Source organism: Drosophila miranda (assembly GCF_003369915.1).
Source record: "Drosophila miranda strain MSH22 chromosome Y unlocalized genomic scaffold, D.miranda_PacBio2.1 Contig_Y2_pilon, whole genome shotgun sequence".
Lineage (NCBI taxonomy): Eukaryota > Metazoa > Arthropoda > Insecta > Diptera > Drosophilidae > Drosophila > Drosophila miranda.
In genome coordinates this window covers 11,157,239-11,177,135 of record NW_022881614.1, presented here as the reverse complement: position 1 = coordinate 11,177,135, position 19,897 = coordinate 11,157,239, and the positions used below count along the sequence as shown (strand labels likewise).

At 46.1% G+C, this 19,897-nt stretch overlaps 6 protein-coding genes across 8 annotated transcripts; 4 read left to right on the top strand and 2 right to left on the bottom strand.

Annotated features, from left to right (window-relative positions):
* Positions 1-2,263: 2,263 nt before the first annotated feature.
* On the bottom strand, positions 2,264-2,802 carry LOC117192688. Of its 2 annotated transcripts, none has more exons than XM_033397419.1 (2): positions 2,547-2,802; positions 2,264-2,497 (listed from the first exon to the last, which is right to left on the bottom strand). In XM_033397419.1, the coding sequence occupies exons 1-2, from the start codon at positions 2,780-2,782 to the stop codon at positions 2,368-2,370; spliced, it is 366 nt and encodes a 121-aa protein (XP_033253310.1). In that variant the 5' UTR covers positions 2,783-2,802; the 3' UTR covers positions 2,264-2,367. The 2 variants fall into 2 exon arrangements, with proteins under 2 accessions (XP_033253310.1, XP_033253309.1); XM_033397418.1 differs by having other exon boundaries at positions 2,551-2,802.
* Positions 2,803-3,003: 201 nt separating this feature from the next.
* LOC108158961 (peptidyl-alpha-hydroxyglycine alpha-amidating lyase 1) lies at positions 3,004-5,768 on the top strand. The gene is given in 7 exon segments (XM_017291792.2): positions 3,004-3,098; positions 3,250-3,433; positions 3,491-3,731; positions 3,789-4,288; positions 4,360-4,754; positions 4,756-4,795; positions 5,367-5,768. Coding segments are annotated over 7 exon segments (1,608 nt in total). The 5' UTR covers positions 3,004-3,017; the 3' UTR covers positions 5,534-5,768.
* Positions 5,769-5,778: 10 nt separating this feature from the next.
* LOC117192687 (prenylated Rab acceptor protein 1-like) lies at positions 5,779-7,159 on the bottom strand. Of its 2 annotated transcripts, none has more exons than XM_033397416.1 (4): positions 6,771-7,159; positions 6,579-6,710; positions 6,305-6,511; positions 5,779-6,252 (listed from the first exon to the last, which is right to left on the bottom strand). In XM_033397416.1, exons 2-4 carry the CDS (start codon positions 6,659-6,661, stop codon positions 5,961-5,963), a joined length of 582 nt encoding a protein of 193 aa, XP_033253307.1. In that variant the 5' UTR covers positions 6,662-6,710; positions 6,771-7,159; the 3' UTR covers positions 5,779-5,960. The 2 variants fall into 2 exon arrangements, with proteins under 2 accessions (XP_033253307.1, XP_033253308.1); XM_033397417.1 differs by having other exon boundaries at positions 6,579-6,704.
* A 620-nt stretch (positions 7,160-7,779) lies between these two features.
* Positions 7,780-9,617, top strand: LOC108160354 (eukaryotic translation initiation factor 3 subunit J). Its single transcript, XM_017294321.2, has 6 exons — positions 7,780-7,957; positions 8,121-8,209; positions 8,413-8,532; positions 8,597-8,894; positions 8,965-9,101; positions 9,167-9,617. Exons 1-6 carry the CDS (start codon positions 7,942-7,944, stop codon positions 9,227-9,229), a joined length of 723 nt encoding a protein of 240 aa, XP_017149810.2. The 5' UTR covers positions 7,780-7,941; the 3' UTR covers positions 9,230-9,617.
* A 382-nt stretch (positions 9,618-9,999) lies between these two features.
* On the top strand, positions 10,000-11,412 carry LOC117192686 (WD repeat-containing protein 89-like). Its single transcript, XM_033397415.1, has 3 exons — positions 10,000-10,110; positions 10,162-11,104; positions 11,158-11,412. Exons 1-3 carry the CDS (start codon positions 10,083-10,085, stop codon positions 11,390-11,392), a joined length of 1,206 nt encoding a protein of 401 aa, XP_033253306.1. The 5' UTR covers positions 10,000-10,082; the 3' UTR covers positions 11,393-11,412.
* A 7,017-nt stretch (positions 11,413-18,429) lies between these two features.
* Positions 18,430-19,897, top strand: LOC117194040 (segmentation protein even-skipped-like). The gene is made up of 2 exons (XM_033398685.1): positions 18,430-18,685; positions 18,743-19,897. The coding sequence occupies exons 1-2, from the start codon at positions 18,553-18,555 to the stop codon at positions 19,693-19,695; spliced, it is 1,086 nt and encodes a 361-aa protein (XP_033254576.1). The 5' UTR covers positions 18,430-18,552; the 3' UTR covers positions 19,696-19,897.

The window sequence follows — 19,897 nt, the reverse complement described above, 5'->3', positions numbered from 1 at the left end:
AGCATCAATAGCCGAGTCGATTGAGCCCTGTCTGTCTGTCCGTCTGTCCGTCCTTCCGTCCGTCCCCTTCAGCGCCTAGTGCTCAAAGACTATAAGAGCTAGACCAACGATGTTTTGGATCCAGACTTCTGTGATATGTCACTGCTACAAAAATATTTCAAAACTTCGCCCCGCCCACTTCCGCCCCCACAAAGGACGAAAATCTGTGGCACATTTTTAAAGATACGATAAAACCAAAAACGCAGAATCGGTGAGGATGACCATATCTTCTGCAGTGCAAAATCTGAACCAGATCGTATAATGATTATAGCCAGAATCAAGAAAACAATTTCATTCTTTCTCGCTCTGTCTCTCTCTAACACACAGGTTTCATGGTCGGTTTTGTCAATTGCATAATATGAGTTCAAGGATCCCAGAACCTATAAGAGCCAGAGCAACCAAATTTGGTATCCACACTCCTGTGATATCGGACCTTGACCGTTTCGTGTCCCAATTTCGCCACACCCCCTTCCGCCCCCGCAAAGGACGAAAATCTGGGGCATCCACAAATCTCAGAGACTATTAAGGCTAGAGTAACCAAATTTGGTATCCGCACTTCTGTTAGATCTCACTATAAAACGTATATCTCAGAATTTCGCCCCACCCCCTTCCGCCCCCACAAAGGACGAAAATCTGTTGCATCCACAATATTGCACATTCGAGAAAACTGAAAACGCAGAATCATAGATAACCACCATACCTATCAGATTGCTGAATCTGGATCAGATCAGATCATTTTTATAGCCAAAAGGAGCAAATCAATTTGCACTGGCTACGCAGCGCCCGACGTCACGCTCAGACTGATTTTCTGTCTCTCTCGCACGCACTCTTTGTCGTGTCGATTAATATTAGCGGCGTCTGCCGGAGGAGAGCCATACTGACTTAGTATCGGGTATAACTGTAGAGTTGCGGTGTCCGCAGCAACTCACAACGTTCCCCCTCGTTATACCCGATACTCAAAATGAGTATTAGGGTATATTAGATTTTTGGTAAAAGTGGATGTGTGTAACGTCCAGAAAGAATCGTTTCCGACCCCATAAAGTATATATATTATAGATCAGCATCAATAGCCGAGTCGATTGAGCCCTGTCTGTCTGTCCGTCTGTCCGTCCGTCCGTCCGTCCCCTTCAGCGCCTAGTGCTCAAAGACTATAAGAGCTAGACCAACGATGTTTTGGATCCAGACTTCTGTGATATGTCACTGCTACAAAAATATTTCAAAACTTCGCCCCGCCCCCTTCCGCCCCCACAAAGGACGAAAATCTGTGGCACATTTTTAAAGATACGATAAAACCAAAAACGCAGAATCGGTGAGGATGACCATATCTTCTGCAGTGCAAAATCTGAACCAGATCGTATAATGATTATAGCCAGAATCAAGAAAACAATTTCATTCTTTCTCGCTCTGTCTCTCTCTAACACACAGGTTTCATGGTCGGTTTTGTCAATTGCAAAATATGAGTTCAAGGATCTCAGAACCTATAAGAGCCAGAGCAACCAAATTTGGTATCCACACTCCTGTGATATCGGACCTTGACCGTTTCGTGTCCAAATTTCGCCACACCCCCTTCCGCCCCCGCAAAGGACGAAAATCTGGGGCATCCACAAATCTCAGAGACTATTAAGGCTAGAGTAACCAAATTTGGTATCCGCACTTCTGTTAGATCTCACTATAAAACGTATATCTCAGAATTTCGCCCCACCCCCTTCCGCCCCCACAAAAGACGAAAATCTGTTGCATCCACAATATTGCACATTCGAGAAAACTAAAAACAAAGAATCATAGATAATGACCATATCTATAAGATTGCTGAATCTGGATCAGATCGGATCATTTTTGTAGCCAAAAGCAAGAAATCAATTTTCAGTGGCTACGCAGCGCCCGACGTCACGCTCAGACTGATTTTCTGTCTCTCTCGCACGCACTCTTTGTCGTGTGGTTCAATATTAGCGGCGTCTGCCGCAGGAGAGCCATACTGACTTAGTATCGGGTATAACTGTAGAGTTGCGGTGTCCGCAGCAACTCACAACGTTCCACCTCGTTTTTTATTAATTTTAAGCCTGAAACTCGTATTAGTTTATGAGAAGATAAAAACATGTTGATTGCGAATAGTTTATCCAACATTCCGAACCTATCTTTCTGTTAATGGACAATTTTTTTTATTCAGATCAGTACTCAAGTTAAAAGAATATAATGAGCTCTGCTCTTTCGACAAAATCGAATGTTTTTTTTTTTGGTTTGGTCTTGTTTTTTCTGTCAGTGCACACCTTAAACACTTTAAAATGTTTCTATCTGTACCAAATTTATTTCGCTTTCAGAGCATTAAATTCATGTCGGTCCAGTGCCTTGATATTGGTGCCCGAAAATGGCGACTTGAACTCCAGGTCTCGATGCTTGTTTACCAGAATCTTTTGCTCCGAGTAAATCAGATTTATCTCCTTTTCGATCTGCTGCTGGTCTGCGCAATCATTGCATTAGATACATAACCAAAGGAATTTCTGTCTTACATAACCTTCTTGAGCAGCTCCACTGCCTTGTCCTTCGGCATTTTCACCAGCATGCTCCCAATGGTGATCCAGGCCGTCTTCTCCTCCGACTTCTCCATGAGGCGCAGTGCCTCGCGTGTCTCTTGGCGCCGTTTGTCCATAACCGTCAGCTCGTGCTTGTTAGCCAATATCTTGTCGGCCAGCTCCTCCGTCTTGGAGATTAACTCGATGCTTTTATCCACTTCTGTATTTGACATATTATTTATTTGTGTGTTTTTATAAACAAAAATCTGCGAAAACACGAGAGTGTGACCAAAGCAGACGCACTAATAATACCCTAACGCCTGCCGAACAGCTGAATCTCATTCAACAGAAAAATAATGTCTGCGTTGTAATTATTTTATTTGCATATTTGTTTCTGAGAGCGAACCCCCTTCTCACCAGACGAGATCTGATCTCTGGCACACAAGTCACTTAGTTGGTTAATACGCAATGCATTCCACCAACCCTCACAGACGCTGGAGCGTCATCTTCCTGCTGGCAACATCCTTCCTACAACATACGCTTTCCGTGGTAATTAGTTCTTTGTGGTTTCCGTAAATCTGTGAAAAGCTGGGTCGCCTGTTGGCCAGAGAGCGGAAAATAGGGTAACATATGCTCCCGTGGCATATATGTATATACTGATAGTTTGCATACCTGGCTTAATCTGAAACCCCTTCTGCAGAGTCAAAGTTCGCCGCGTTATCTGCAAAACATTGACATCAGCAACAATGCCAGCATCAACAACAACGAGAGACTGCAGCAGATCCTCAAAGGAGCCGGAGCCGGCTCCACGCAAATTAATTGGCCACAACGCTCCAAGCAGGCCACACCCGACGTTAAGACTGAGTTAGCCAAACTAAATACCAGTAAGTGGCACTCCATTCTCCACTCAGAAAGAGTATCCCATGCTAATCCTCCGACAGCCTATATCTACCAGAATGCCTGGCCAGCGAACAATGTGAAGCTGGGCGCTGTGACAGCCGTGAGCTTCGACAAGGCCGGCAATGTGGTAATCTTCCATCGGTTGGACCGCATCTGGAGCCAGGACACCTTCGACAATGGCAATCAATATCGGGAGAAGTACCGCGGACCCATTCGAGAGAGCACTGTTCTGGCTCTGGAGCCTGCAACCGGCCACGTCCAATACGATTGGGGCAAAAACTTGTAACCTCTGAATTACTGTCATCCACAAATCTGCAACAAATATTCTGTTTCGTGCAGCTTTTACATGCCACACGGCCTGACTGTGGATCCCGAGGACAATGTCTGGCTTTCGGATGTGGCCATGCACCAGGTGTTCAAATTTGCAGCACGCGGCGCTGGCAACAAGCCACTGCTGACGCTTGGTGTGGCCTTCCAGCCGGGCTCCGGCAAGAAGTTCTGCAAACCCACGTCAGTAGCCATCCTGGACAACGGAGACTTCTTTGTGGCGGATGGCTACTGCAATGCCCGCATCCTCAAGTACTCCAAGGCGGGCGAGCTGATACTGACATGGGGCCAGAACTCCTTTGCCGGCGTCTCCTATGATGTGGCTCCACAGAACTATTTTGCCATTCCGCATGCCCTGACTTTGGTCCCAGAGTTGGAGCTGCTGTGTGCCGCCGACCGGGAGAACGGACGGGTGCAGTGTTTCTACTCGAGCAACGGCACCTTCCACTCCCAGTACCACAATCAACTGATTGGCGATCGACTGTTCAGCATGGCTTATACCCTGGCAGCAGGTTAGTCTCCGTGGCCCGTCTTGATAATGGTTCCGAGAAAAGCAGTTTACAAACCTTTCTTTCCCTTCCAGGAGAACTGGTCATTGTCAATAGTCCCAACGCTGAGTTGGGCTTCCATCCGGATCATTATAACGAAGTGCATGGCTTTGTGATGAGCATGCGGAACAGGCAATTGGTCTCCAAATTCGGGCCAAACAATTTGGAATTTAAGAATCCCCACGATGTGGAAGTAACAGCCGATGGTAATGAGATCTATGTGGCCGAATTGAATCCCATACGCAAGTTCTTGCACAAATCCCTGGCCAAGCCTATGTCACTGTCGGCCACAAAGGATGTCCATAGTATTAGTGGTGTGCCCGCCGAAGCACCGGCAGCAGGAGCGGACGCTAGCCAGACGACGAGACACCATCCCAGTGGCAAGGCCGTACTGGTAGCATCGTTAATGCTGATATTTGCCGGCTCCACCTTTTGCGCTGGCCCTCCTCATGGCCAGGCGGCGAAAACGAGGTAATCAAGCCATCAGCAGCGCTGCTCCGCCGAGCGATCTGGTGTACCGCAAGCTCACTGCGTCCAACCAGAGTCTGTGCTAACAATCTCAGTATCCTAATCCATCGTGTTAATCACACTCACTCAATGTCCTATATGTAGTTGTGTCCTATTATACACTGGTGTTAATTCGTAACCGGATTGTGCATATCCATTTGCATATTTGTATTTGTGTTACTACTATCATATATTAGTTGATAATTATAATTTGTAATACATATAATTTTAAGTTGATTTCCGGCCACATTCCCTTCCGCCCAATTATTTGAATGCTAATCATCGGTTGCCTTTTTTGGTGCTTTCTTTTGTATACACAACAGACAAACCCCTTTATGCAATATACAACAATACATTTTCTAAATTTAAGTGTGTTCTGTTTTCGTTTATGGTTTGTTTCAGTGCAAAATTCACACAACTACTCGTAAGAGAGCATGTAAGAGCGTGTCGCGCGTCTAATGCATGGTCAGTTAAGTGCACCTCTCCTTTTTATGCCCGGAAACTCATCCAAAATCATTGATTTGAACATTCACAGGTTGTCTGCCTTTTGGCGCCCGCAGTCGGCGACATGCCTGGGAGAAGGCCCAGGGCTTCAAGCTGGGTGGACTGCTGGACAGGGACCGCAACGGCTTCGAGAAGCTCGACCAGCAGGCCAGCGATGAGGAGCAGGAGACTCTGGCGAGTGGGGCCCCATACGCCTAGACAGGACCAAGACTTATGTACATCTAACTCAAAAATCATTCCTAGCCTAGTTCTAGTTCTAACTACCTGTACCTCAAAGATTCCACTTAGTTGTACACACTCTTTTTATATGTTCTTCGATTTTAGTTCTGTTCTCCCTGTCGACATCATTTGATATATTTGAATGAATTTCCTATTGCGATTGCGCTCAATCTTTTTGATTTGCCAAACGGGAATATAGTCTTATGAAACATCATCGAATCGTCTGTGTTTGTTTGGTTTTTATTGTAAGTCTACGATGGTTAGACTAAGAAAGCTTAACTAAAATGCCTTATAAATACGTGTTTGTATTGTATATTGAAGTTTATCCACTAATAAGGCCCCTTTGCGGCAAATTCTTTGCTTCTGTTTCGAAAGATTCTATCAAGATTCAAGTTGTGGTTGGAGGTCAGACAACTTCGGCTAGAAAGCCCTCATTTTCCTCCGTCACAATAGCGTCGATATTGTAGAATATCGCGTGAAAGGCTATGACAAAAAAGGAGGCCCCCAGTGTCCAGAATAGTAGTGCGCCTGCACCCACCAGAAAGAGCAAGGGCGTCGCCCCTAGGTTAACGGCAATGAGCTGTTGACGCGGCGTCATTTGAGTGCCCATCATAGTGATGTTTACATTGCGAGAACGCACCCTGTGGCATAGGAGGGCGGCACCTGCCAACACCAGCAATATGAGCGGCGATGTAATGCTGTAACAATGGGACACAGTTAGTGTTTTTACGATCACGAGATGATACTCACAGGCAGTAGATCATCAGCACAATAAATACGAATATGTAATTGCTTTGGAAATAGGAGAGATTGCGCTTCACGCGGCTGGTCAAACGCGGCATGCTGACGGCCGTCTTGAAATTGTGAATGTTGAAGAAGACTGACCAGGGGCGCATTGCGCTGCGGACCAACTGTATTAGCTCCAGTGGAGACGGCAAGCTTTGGAGTTTGGGCAGGCTTCGTAAAAGGGTACAAAATTATAATCTACGATAAGATATACATATATGCAAAGGATGGGTCTTACCTATTCAGATCGAAAGAGAACCTGCCACCACCTTCTTGCGGCAGCTGCATGTGTCCGCCCATATTAACGTTTGTTTGGGCCATTACGAATTCGGTTTCGTTTTGTTTATAAATTGCTGCCACGTTCCTGCGGCTTCGAATCGTTGGATATTGTTGTATCGTTCTGGGTCGAAAGATATTCCACTTATCTCACCGTATGTGTGTGTGTGTATATTATTCACAGAATTCTTTTATCAGCGGCGGATCGAATGCTGCGGCAAAGAGGAAACGAAGATGTCGGGTGCTGACGTTGCGGTCAAGTCAAGGGAGGCCCACTACATTGAAATAAAGAGAAACACACACAGCCGCTTCTCCTATTGTTTATTTCACTTCACTATTAATTTTTTGACATTTTTCGAGAATCTGATGTGGCAGCCAGTTTAGGTGTTGAAAAACAGTGCAGACACCGCCTACTTTCAACGGTTTCTGGCTGTTTTGCTGTCAGGACAACTAAGTTTTACAAGTTTGAACCTGATAATATCGTTCTAATAACCTATACTATTTTATTTATTTGGTTATTTAGTTTTGGGCAAAACTCAGTTTCATAGTGGTGGCAAAAAGTTGAGTTATGGTTTCAGTTGGGTTATATTTTCAGAATATTTCAGCCCTGTTCTGCCTATCGTGGAACTAACACGAGTAGTAACTACAAAAACTAGCAGATTAAAAATCAAGTCAAATAGCCTATTATTATTATTATATTTAATATAAAGGGCGTATAACAATTCGTGATAAGCATCGAACCTGATCTTTTGCCATCAAATCCCTTAAGTTTTTCAAAAATGGCGGAAAAAGCCAAGAAAGAGACTGTATATTTGATTGGTATTTGCTCTCTATTTCGTGGATGTATTTTTCATCGCAATCATTTTCCGCAGCATGAGTCCCCTTTCCATTTCACTTACGTTTTATTTACACACAATCAAATAAAAATGAGTATTTATACCTAACCAATATTGCAGAAAATTGATTCATCAACTGGATAAAATTATGTGTTTAGGCCTGAGGGTCCTATTGAAGGAATAATATTAAACCGAATATCAAAATCGAGGAATATTTGATGGAACTTGAATACAAATAATTCGTCAGTATATTTACGGTATATTTTAAAAATGCGATGGTATACCGAAATCGGTATATTTCTGAGGGTCAGACCGTATATCTTACCGATAAATCTGCGGTCACACTGATCTTTGCTGATTTCGATTTTGGATTTATTTGTTAAATTCCCGTAATTGCAGCGCTGCTGGAACGGTGACGTAGTTAGTGGAACACATCAAAATACCATCAAAAGCACAAAAGCCAATTGGACACACATCAAACATACAGCCATGGCCGACGACTGGGGTGAGTGGGGTGGCACGCGGGGGCGTCGCTGGTGGACAATAAACGTGGTCGCTGCCATGCAACCAACCTTGGATGCGTATTTTTAGCCAATCTACGTCTTCGCGCAACGCTAACCGTCCATATTTCTCTTTTATTTCCTTTCCCTCATGATGTGGCACCACAGAATCTACAGCCGACAGTGAAATCATACTTCAAAATGCAGCAAGCACCGTAAACAAGTGGGAGGGGGAGGACGACGACGACGATGTGAAGGTGCATACCAAGTAAATCATTTGACAAGCAAATCTTCCAGCATATGCTGCAGAACAACAACAAAAACGCCAACGAAAGCAACAACTTAAACTTGTTTTCGTGCACTCTGGCTTTTGTTAATCAGTTTTCACTTTCATTGTGGCCTGAACACGTGTACAGTTTTTGATTACTCACCATTTGACTGTTTCTCTCTGCGGCTGTAGGAGAGCTGGGAAGATGAGGAGGAGAAGAAGGCCGAGGAGAACGAGAAGCCCACAATAACAGATGTGCCAGTCAAAACCAAGCCAAGCAAAGCGCTGAAAGCCAAACTAGAAGAACAAGCGGTAAGCAAGATTCGGTTTATCTTAAATTTTAAACAAGATAATTAAATTCTTCCCCTGGCAACAGCGGCTTGAAGAGGAGAAGGAAGCGAAACGGCTGGCCAGCCTCACACCCGAGGAGAAATTGTCCGAGAAGCTGCGGTTGCAAAAGATCCAGGAAGACTCCGATTTGAACCACGCCCTGGACACATTCGGAGTGACGCGTGCAGAAACAAACGGCAACGGCCTAGACTCCTTCAACCCGGAGACCAAGGAGCAGTTCAAGGAGTTCGGTTCTGCGCTCAGCTGGAAGGTCGGCCAGTATCGCGAGTCTGCGGAATTCCCACAATTCGTCGAAGACCTAGTGCGCGGTCTATGCATACACCGTGAGTGATCTGATTTTCTGAGACCTCAGATCGACGAAATGATAACATGAATTCCATTCCCCTTATCAAGTGAGCGCCGCTGACATTAAGAAGGTCAAGATGAGCGTGGAAATCTTGCACTCGGAAAAACTCAAAATGGAAAAGGCCATTGCCAAGAAAGCCGCCGGCAAGAACAAGGGGAAGGCCACGCTTCGCACAGAGAGCGATGTAGGTCCACGCTCAATCGACGGCACAGAAAACGTCATTAATTTGATTACCCTTTTTGCTTGCAGGATATTGATGACTACAAAAAGTATGGCAATGATTTTTCCGAAGATTACGATGACTTCATGTGAATAGGCGATATTCGAGTATATATATAGTTACCCCCTCCTGCATATATCTAATTATTCAATACATAGTAGCTTGTTGAAGGGTTCTTGGTGTTATAGAAAGTGCGCAGGAATTAAAAAAAACTTTGTTGGTTATTTATATGACCCTACAAAACATATAGACCGTCGGTAGACACAGCGATAGAGACATAGACATAGACATAGATATACTAGCATAGGGTCGAGTCAAGTCAAGTCAAGAAAAGCAATCAGGAAACCTCAGCGAATAAGAAACGACAGATATTTAGGAACATTTACTACAAAAATTACTTATGGCAACCACCTACTTGGAATGGCTTTTTGTAAAATTCACCTTTGTATAAATAAAACTTCATTGCGATATTAAACGGTATTTACTGGGTGCTTAAATTACATTTTAAAGAAATAATTTCGACACCACCACAATTGTATCCGCTTAGTGGATACATCATCTCCAATGACTCCAATGTGGATGCGGTGCTTGGCACTGTTGCCATGATCTTTTTCAAATTGTTGACTTTCTCCGCCCTTTGGTGTTGCTTGGTCGTGGTGAATGGCAAATGTTTGCGGTGGAAGAAGGGTGGAGCATAGGTAGTTCTGACGGTTTCTGATTTGGCTCTAAACTAGGTAAGGAACTTAACAAAAAAACTCTTCAAAAATGTTTAGTTTCAGTATCAGAAGATAATGAAGATAAAAAAATATTTATATACTAGGGACAAGCCCCTGCCTTACCCAAACTATTTTACATAATAGAGAGCTATATTTTCCAGCCAACAGTAGTTTGCGAAAAAGCTAGTTTGCCAACTCTGAAGCCAGCCAGCACGTGTGAACAACAAAAATGACTGATTTTGACAAATATTTGGAAGGTGAGCGATAATGAACTAATCAACTGACTATTAACTATCCTGGTGTTACAGAAGCAGTCACCAAGGACCTGCCCAGCTCCGAGGACGAAGCAGACATCAAAGACGAGGACACCTGTAGCGTTCAAGAGCTTTCCGCCAATTTCCGGCTGCAGTACAAGCCGCAAGATGAATCGGTGGTTTCGCTGAAGCGGGACTATGTACTGAGTCTAGGTGCAGACCACAGATTCACCCGGATAGCTGCCGGTCTGTCCAGCACAGCCGTTCACATCTACGATCTGGAGACGGCCGGAGGACTGAAAACCCTGCAAGATGTACCCGCCAAAGAAAAGACCAAAACGGGCGCTACCATCTGTGGAGTGCAGTTCCTCGATGAGGGCTCCGATGCCCTACTTGTGGGCACCACTGATGGAATGGTGCGTCTCTTTGACCTACGCACCTCAGGCGAGCAGGCCAGATTCGAGTACAAAAGCGATCCAGAGGCACAATTCCCACAGGTGCCCAATAGCAGAATTATTTGCTGCGGCACGGAGCAATACATCGGCAGTGTCCATCTACTGTTCTTCGATGTGAGAGAGTGCAAGCAACTGGGTGGCTTCTACGAGAGCCACCAGGATGATGTGACCTCAGTGCGCTTCCACGATCGAAATCCAGATATGCTCTGCACCAGAGGAACCGATGGCCTCATCAATTTGTTTGACATCAAACAGACCGACGAGGACGAGGCCCTGCAGAACACGATCAATACGGAGAGTAGTGTGCACCGACTGAACTGGCATCGTAACGTCTACGACAAGGACATCATCTCGTGTATTACCCATACCAATGATTTTAAGAGCTACGAGTGCGAGGAGGGCGACGAGGTGGCTTCGTTTGAACGGTCCGATATCACTGAGGCTATTCGACGCAAGAATGCGGGTAATATCAACCTGATAAATGCCCATAATCTGGAGGACAATGGCGTGTTCCTTTTGGCAGGCACTAACTACAATCGCGGGTGAGTCTTAATGCTTCAATTTGTGTTCCCTCTTCTGATAACTATCCTTGCAGAGAGATCCTGCGCTCTGTGAGCGTCCTATCCAAAGAAAAGCTCGAACCATTGGCTAATTTCGCTGGTAATAAGCAAATCGTTCGGGACAGTCTATTCGATGCCAAGCGCCAGCTGCTGGTGACGGGCGGCGAGAGCGGCATTGTTAGCGTTTGGACGCAGGATGCCACTGGAAACGTGAGCAACAGTGGCAAGCTGAAAACCAAGATAAAATCCCACAAAAAGACGCCGTATTAAAAATACCAGTACACATTAAATGTTTTTAAATAATGGAGAGTTACAACAGATGTTGTTTTGGACTAGTTTTGGCCTTTATTGGTGCATTAGATGACAAACATTTTCTCAGTTCTATAACATCCATTTCCCCAGGGTATGCACAATGTTGCTCAATCCGGGTCTTGTAAATATATCTCTATCCCGATACCCATTCTTAGTTTCTGTAAGAAGTATCGTTGAAATACCTTTAAAACAGAGACTGAATAGATTTGGCCTATATTGGTGCATTAGATGACAAACATTTTCTCAGTTCTATAACATCCATTTTCCAGGGTATGCAAAATGTTGCTCAATCTGCGCAATGTTGTGGAACGATTTCACGGCACATGAGTCTGGCCCATGCACATTCATGTTGCCAGCAACATAAAACGTAAGTGAGTATTGAATGCGCCGTAAGGGACATTGCTGAGGGGAAAAAGGACATTTTGGCGGGGAAAAATCCCTCCACGAAGAGAGGATATCCCATCACAAAATAGGGAGAAAGCCCCAATAAAATATACGGTCTTACTCTATAAAATACCGAAAATGTATCATATTTCTCGTTTTTTATTTTCCGTCGAATATTCCCAGCTAAATAGGGAGAAAGCCCCAATAAAATATACGGTCTTACTCTATAAAATACCGAAAATGTATCATATTTCTCGTTTTTTATTTTCCGTCGAATATTCCCAGCTAAATAGAATACTCAGCTATGCCCACATAATTTTATACGATTGATGAATCAATTTTCTACTTGACTGGCTTATTTTAAATACTTGCTTTTATTGGAATAACGTTGAAAATGAAATTTAATATAAATGAAATTGGCAAAATATACCATTTATACCGATATACTGTAAATATACCTTCGGTTCAATTTTGACCTCAAAAAATACCGAAATGTTTGATTGCTGTCGCAGTGTCACTGCTGTGAAATCGTTGGCCTAACAACGTTAGAATATTACATTACGTTATTGAGTGAAGAAAAGTGTTGCATACCTTCGAGGCGTGTAAAATAGAGTGGACAAGGACATGGAATGTAGCAAATACATTGGATGTTACATTATTATTTGAATTTAATATTTATTTAAAATTTTAATATTTCGTGTAATTTTTGTTGTTAGGGGTCATTGTATGTTAATTGATGTATTTAAAGTAAATAATTCAAAATCCAATCCCTATGAATTTAATTGTATTGTATATATGTAATTAAAGTAATTCTACTCCTAATACAGTACCCTCCTCGTGGTACTGATTATTTCGATCCTATCTCATTTATGCGATCTGTTGAGTAAAAAATTAGCACATCCTCAGCGCAGATAAACGCATCCTTAAAACTGGCTTTTGCCTCTCCCACTCCTCTGTTGCCCTCACTATCGACCATGCAGAGTGAAGCCCAATTAGTGCTGCAGTAGGCATTTCAAATCCGTGCCCACAATTCGTCTAATCCACTGCCACCGATCTGCCTGTACCGCCCATGTCCGTTCCATTCCGTTCTGGTCTGTGAAGGATCGGATCTGGGCCTAGTCCTGGCTAAATGTTGACAAATACAACACCTACGATACAAATAAAATTGCTACAGAATTACCTCCCAAAAACGGGCACTGTTCCTACCGGAACGACTCAATTTTCACAAATTTACGCCAAAACCAGGAAACAGCAAAAGAAACAGAAACAGACTCTAAAAGATTGCTCGACGCCGCCACTGAAGCTGTGGGTTTGCTCTTGCAGAGCAGAGTCCAAATGCGAATCGGAGTCCCAGTCGCAGAGTCCTGCGAGTAGCCAGGGTCCTGTAGCTCACTCGAAAACCGCCACTCACCGTGGCTAATTGCTCATCAATAAAGATGCTAGCTGTGCAGGACTCGGATTCCATTGAAAATGTTTGCATTGCCCAGATTCTCCTCTACGCTCCTCCGAGTCCAAGTCCATGTCCGTTGCAACCAAAATATTATGGTGTTCCCCGCTGTTCTCGCACAGCCTGCGCGAATTTGCTGCGGTAAGTCGATGCTGCTTTTGGGTCTCGTTCTCGGCACGGCATCTCCTTGTCCTTTTGCATCTATGCATCTCCTTTGGCGGCACTGTGTCCTGTCGTCGTTGTTTTCCCGTGATTTGACATGTCTGTTAGCAGGATGCCGTTGCCTGACCCTGAGCTAGAGGACCCTATGTGTTCCACTTTGATGTGATTCGTCAATGCGGTGGACTACTGCTACCGACTCTTGGCACTCTGTGTTCTGTGTGTCCTCTGGTTTCTATTTTCTGTAGTCTGCGGCTTTCCAGCAGTGTTTGTTGGCGAATCTCTCCGTTGGCTGGGCAGGAGAGTCTGCTCTCCTCCTGCCAAAAGATGCATTCGTCACAGTTGAGACTGGATTGGTCGCCCACCGTAGTGCTCTGTACTTATAGTAAAAGAGTCCGATTGATTGGCCACCCCAATGGGAGGCCAGCCTCAGCCCCATCTTCATTTTCAATCCCCACTCTACAGGCTTTCCTTCGATGTCTGGCCATCCACTGATGATTGTACTCCTGTTTCCAATTCCCTAAAACCAGAGACATGCCATAAGATCCTAAAAAAGAAACCGCTAATCATTTCGCCCACACAAAGAGGGAACAATCCTCTGGCCAAACCTAATTATTTGACTCAATTGTGAGCCCCGGGCTCGTGGACACTTTTTGTGGCCTCTTTTTGTTCCCTACACGACACTCGACAAAAAGCGAGCCAATTTTTTTTTGCCACTTTTGTGGCACTTTTTTTGTAGACCACTTTGTTGCTCTTTTTATGAGTTTTTTCCATTGTCCATTGTTACTTTTTTCCACGGCCTAAGCTCCGACCTGGCAGCGATCCTCGGTGCTGCCCTACAAACATCCTAATTACGGCAGTTAGTCGTTGTTCCAGAAGGGACCTGGACTACAGTTTATTACGCGCTCGAGTTTCCACCAAAAATTGGACCGAAAAAACTAGGTAGAGTCCCGGGACGCGCCTTTTTATTGGTGCACCTTCGCCGGAACTGAGAGCGCGACGACCGCAGAACAACGGCGACCGGCGATGAGGATGCTGCTCCCGAGGATGCATCCTGGCCATGGCAGGACGACGACGACGACGACCTCGCTGCATTAGAAAACTAGATCAGTTTTTTGTGCTAATTTTTGTGCCCTGCCCTGCTCTCCTTATGCTTTATTGTTTATGGTCCATTTCCATTTTCATTTCCACTCCCATTGTTAGGCCGCAAAACAAACTCCGGACTGGAATTATGGTATGGTATATGCAGATTTTTATGGGCACTCGGGTGATCTAGTTCGCGGAATGGGCGCGTATCCGGTAGCGCTGGGACCTCGACCGGCCCTCGGAGGATTTCTGTATGTCTATATTAGAAAAGTAGATCAAGTTTTTTGTTCCCTTTGTGCGCTTTTTTCGCTGCGCTAGTTTTTTTCCCCGAACGCAGCAAACTGCTCTAATTTTTTAATTCTTCACGGGTTTTTATTGTGCTCCTGGAAAAACTACGGTCTTCCCAAGGTTAGAGCGTTCTAGTTACCTGTTAATTGTGGCCATAACTCACATGCACGTCCGCATTCAGTGCTCTCATTTTTAAGATATGTTCTTTTCTCTGTGTTTTCTGTTCTTTTCCGCTACGGCATTCATATTTTTATGAGGCTGCTCCTTCGGCCGGGCCAGGCATAAATTATTTGAATTTGTTTTTCCATTTGCTCTGAAATTGTCCATTATTGGAAAACTGTGTGTGTTTTCATGGTATTGGATTTTACATAGCTCGCCTTGGGGTTGGAACTGATTGTCTGACACTCTGTCCCCCGGGGGATGGCATACATGGCACTGTCCAAGGTGGAGTCTTGTGTTAAATTGGGGGAAAGTCTGCAATCATGCAATATAATCAAGTAAACTTGGTCTCACCTGAATTACTGATGGAATTCATACAAAAACAATAATCTCAAACAATTTAGCAGCATTCCATTTGCCAAATGTTCGAGGATCTTACAGTCTTAAACATACTATGAAGTATCATACATATGATAGAAGATCTAAGAAGGTAAAACAGTACATTAATCTTCAGATTAAGATTGAAATCAAATCGGAAACAATCTTAAGCAGGTGCTTTTCGGCCATTATTAAGATTCGCACAGCTTTGTTTGCGAATGCTTTCCTTATTGTATAAAAAATAATAATGATAATAATTATTATTTTATGGCGGATTATTTGAATTTGTTTTTCCATTTGCTCTGAAATTGTCCATTATTGGAAAACTGTGTGTGTTTTCATGGTATTGGATTTTACATAGTTCGCCTTGGGGTTGGAACTGATTGTCTGACACTCTGTCCCCCGGGGGATGGCATACATGGCACTGTCCAAGGTGAAGGTACAATTTGCTCGGCATTTTTATGGCATGGCCAATTTTTGCACAGTGTCTAGGCCTTTCCTTTGCCAATTCTGTTACCCGTCTTGTCTCGTCTCCCACTTTCTGTAAGGGAATAAAGATAGAGGCCGTGCCCTCCGTCCAGTATTCGCCATTTTCTTCCCATGATGACTGACATAATCAGCGAGATCGGATCGGCGCTTTGTGCGTGCAAAATGTGCAATAAAGCAGCAACAACGGGAGGATCGCTGGAGGCTTCGTCTTCGGCTTCCCGGTATTTATTTCGCAGCGAAAGGCCAGAAAGTGTTCTTGGATTGAGTGTTGAGGCCGGACAATGGCCAAGGGATTGCAATGGACAGGGGCAGGTACTGATCCTCGACAGTGCAACAGCTCGACACTTTCGCCTGGTGAAAGGTCTGCCATAAAGGGTATTTACTGTCTCTGCCGCAGTGTCGCCCTGAAGCCATGGCTGGGCTGGTTGAAGTTGCAACTCAACTCAACCCAATCTAAAAAGGGACACTCTCGCGGACACACAGAGTCAAAGACAATGGTGGCACAATAGGCAAGGTTGTGGGTAGGGTTCTGTTCTGTTCTGGACGGGTCGGGTCGGGTCGGGAAGGCTTGCACTGGGCCTTTTCCAGTGCGGCCAAGAGAGGAGATCGCTCCAGGTAGAGCCTCTGGCGAGTTAATGCTAATGCAAATTGCGGCGCAATATAACCCAATAATTTTAACTAACTCGTAATGGACATGGCAGTAGAGCAGTAGAGCATTGCAGGAAGGATGCATTACTCGGGAATGGAATGCATAACAATGGGCAAGGACCAGGGTTCCGTTTCGCGAGATGAGATTCTTTGACGGTTCCTTGACGGTTCCCTGGGTGCTCTCTGCTCCGTGTTAATCCGTTTGCCATCAGCAAGATTATTAGTCAATTTTCATATTTCCAGTCGAGTCGCAGTTTTGGTTTCACTTTCCTCCTTTGCCACTTCTTGCCTTGCCTCATGTTTATGCCGATGCCGTTGCCGTTGCCGACCGACGAGTTAGATTTTATTGCAGCATCAACTGGAATTCAGTAACATGCTGCGCGGCCTAACCCTGGAGATTGCTCTACTTTCGCCTCAATTGAATCGGAGTTAGGCGGAAGACGGACCCTTGCGACCAAGGGTTGTCTCCTGGCCTCAGGAGTTTCCACAGTCAACGCTTTCGCTGGTTTGTTTATTTGTTTGTTTGTTTTAGCCAGGATTAGCCCGAAGGCTTGACTTGGAACCCGACCAAAGCCAAGGGTCAAGAGATCCCTATATCCCTATCCCTGTCTCGATCCCTAAATCGATCCCTACTCCCATTTGGCAATTTCATTAGAAAGTCATAAAACACACATAATAATGAGATGTCGAAGGGATTAAGATTAAGGGACACACACAAACACACACACAGGCAGCAGGATCATTAACGGACTAACGGAATTGGGTTATTTTTTGCACTCAACCGGACGGAGCTTAACGCTAAGCCACAAGCTTAACCCCTTGTCAGCCGCGGCAGGTAAATCGATGACCGATGTCGCTTGCGCAAGGCCCCTACTACTCCCCTCCCATATGACACCCCACTACACCTGCCCCCCCTCTGCACCCCCAAAGTGTATGTACAGTTGCCTCCTCTCTGGATGATTATATCATCATAATAAATGTTTTTCCCAACGAAACTGAAACCGAGAAACTTTTCAAATTAAGTTCCGACCCGCAGCCCCCGGCCCCCGAAATTGTGCTCCATTATCATAGATATACTACCTGGAAAATGGTAATGCGAATCCCCCTCCACCCGTGCCCACCCAACGCTGGTGGGTGGTGGGGTGTGGAGTGGCAAGTGTGAGGCCGTTAAACGTGCTGCATTATATTAAGACTTCATAAAAGAGAAATAATTCGCTGGGCAAGCATCGATCGATAAATGCTATACCCACTACTACTATGTACCCCCGTGAACATGTATGTACATGGCTATGGCTGGCATCCATGTACATATGTATGTACATAATACGACTTGGTGAAAGCAACCAACCACCCAACATCCTGTACTCTCTTCCTTACTCCTTACTCCTTGGTCCGTCCGTACTCCTCTCCGTACTGCTGGGCAGCATTATACCATATCATACTTGATGAAGCCGATAAAGTCGCATTATTAAGGGGGTACCTCACGTCTCGCTCGCTCTGGGGCGTCCGCCTGCTTGCGGACAAGCGAAACAAAAGATTCGCTCATCCGCTATGAATACCAAATTCCTCTCTCTTGCCGTGCACACAAAGAGAGAGAGAGAAAGAGAGAGCGAGCGAGCGAGCGAGCTCCATGATAACTTGATTATGTTCTCCGCCTGTTCGCCCCCCGCTTGGCATCCTATTTTTTGTGCCCTCCCTTTTGTTCCGGCATCGTAATTGCCTTCATCGTCGCATAATTGTCAGCCAGTAGCAGCAGCACCAGCACCAGCACCAGAGACTCTCTCAGCAGCAGCGACTCTCTCAAAGCACCGCAAGGTTAGCCCCCTCATCGGCTGTCCCGCTCGAGCGCCTGGCTGCCTGCTTTGATTGGCTGCAGTGCAGTGCCTGGGCGACGGCGGCCATTGCAGGCACGGGCGCAGAGGTATATAAGGGCCGCGGGGTGGCCGAGAGAGGCAAATTCGAACTGTGACCGTCGCACAGTCCAGACACACTCGATCCGCTCCGAAAAGAGAACCACAGCTTCCAGTTCTTAGAGACAACGCCCTCACCAGCACATAAACATCCAAGCAACACATTAGCCATGCACGGATACCGAACATACAACATGGAGAATCACCATCACGACTCCAATGCCGTTGACCAGAAGCCCCTCGTGGTCGACCTCATGGCCACGCAATACGGCAAACCCCAGACGCCGCCGCCTTCTCCAAATGGTAGGTTTCCGCAAAGCCCAATGGACATATTCGACAGTTTACTAACCCTTCTTGCAGAGTGCCTCTCCAGTCCGGACAACTCGCTGAACGGCAGCCGCAACTCCGAGATTCCCGCTGATCCGTCGGTTCGACGCTACCGAACCGCTTTTACACGCGATCAGCTTGGACGTCTCGAGAAGGAGTTCTACAAGGAAAACTACGTTTCCCGCCCGCGTCGCTGCGAGCTTGCCGCCCAGCTCAACCTGCCGGAATCCACCATCAAGGTGTGGTTCCAGAACCGTCGCATGAAGGACAAGCGCCAGCGCATCGCCGTCGCCTGGCCCTACGCCGCCGTTTACTCCGACCCCGCTTTCGCCGCTTCCATCTTGCAAGCGGCTGCCAATAGCGTGGGCATGCCCTATCCCCCATACGCCGCTGCCGCCGCAGCTGCCACCTCCAATCCGATGCTTCCCACGATGACAGCGATGCCCTCGATGCAGTCCATGCAGTCGATGCAGCAGATGCAGTCCATGCAGTCCATGCAGTCTATGCAGGTCCCCGTCGGAGGGCACGCACCCTCGCCCTACGGACAATACCGCTACAGTCCGTACCACATTCCCGCCCGCCCGCACCACGCGCCGCACATGCACCCACACGGGATGATGGGAGCTGCCGCCGCCTCCTCTGCGATGGGATATCCTGGAGCAGCCATTGCCGCCGCCATGCCCTCTGCCTCCTGCTACGCGGCCCTCACGGTACCCAAGACACAGACACCGCCGCTGGATCTGCAGTCCTCCTCCTCGCCGCACTCCTCCACCCTCTCGCTCAGCCCCGTCGGCTCGGACCACACCAAGGTGTTCGACCGAAGCCCCGTTCCGGCGACTGCGATTACCACCACCACCAGCCCACTGCCAGCTCCTGGTCTCCTGATGACCAGTGCCAAGCGTCCTGCCTCTGAGATGTCGCCACCGACGACGGTGCTGGCGGAGCCCAAGCCTAAGCTCTTCAAACCCTACAAGACTGAGGCGTAGGCATGTCCTCCTGTCCTCCTCCCCCGCTCCCTCAAAGGATTGTACAAATTAGCCTTAGAATGTCCATCCACCCTCCTCCCAAATCCTATTTATTGAATGCCCCTCTGGATGGATGATATGATACTGTAATCTATAGTTGAATCTTAGTGCTTAAGTTCCAACACGAAATCAAAAATAAATCTACAAAACATTCGAAATTATA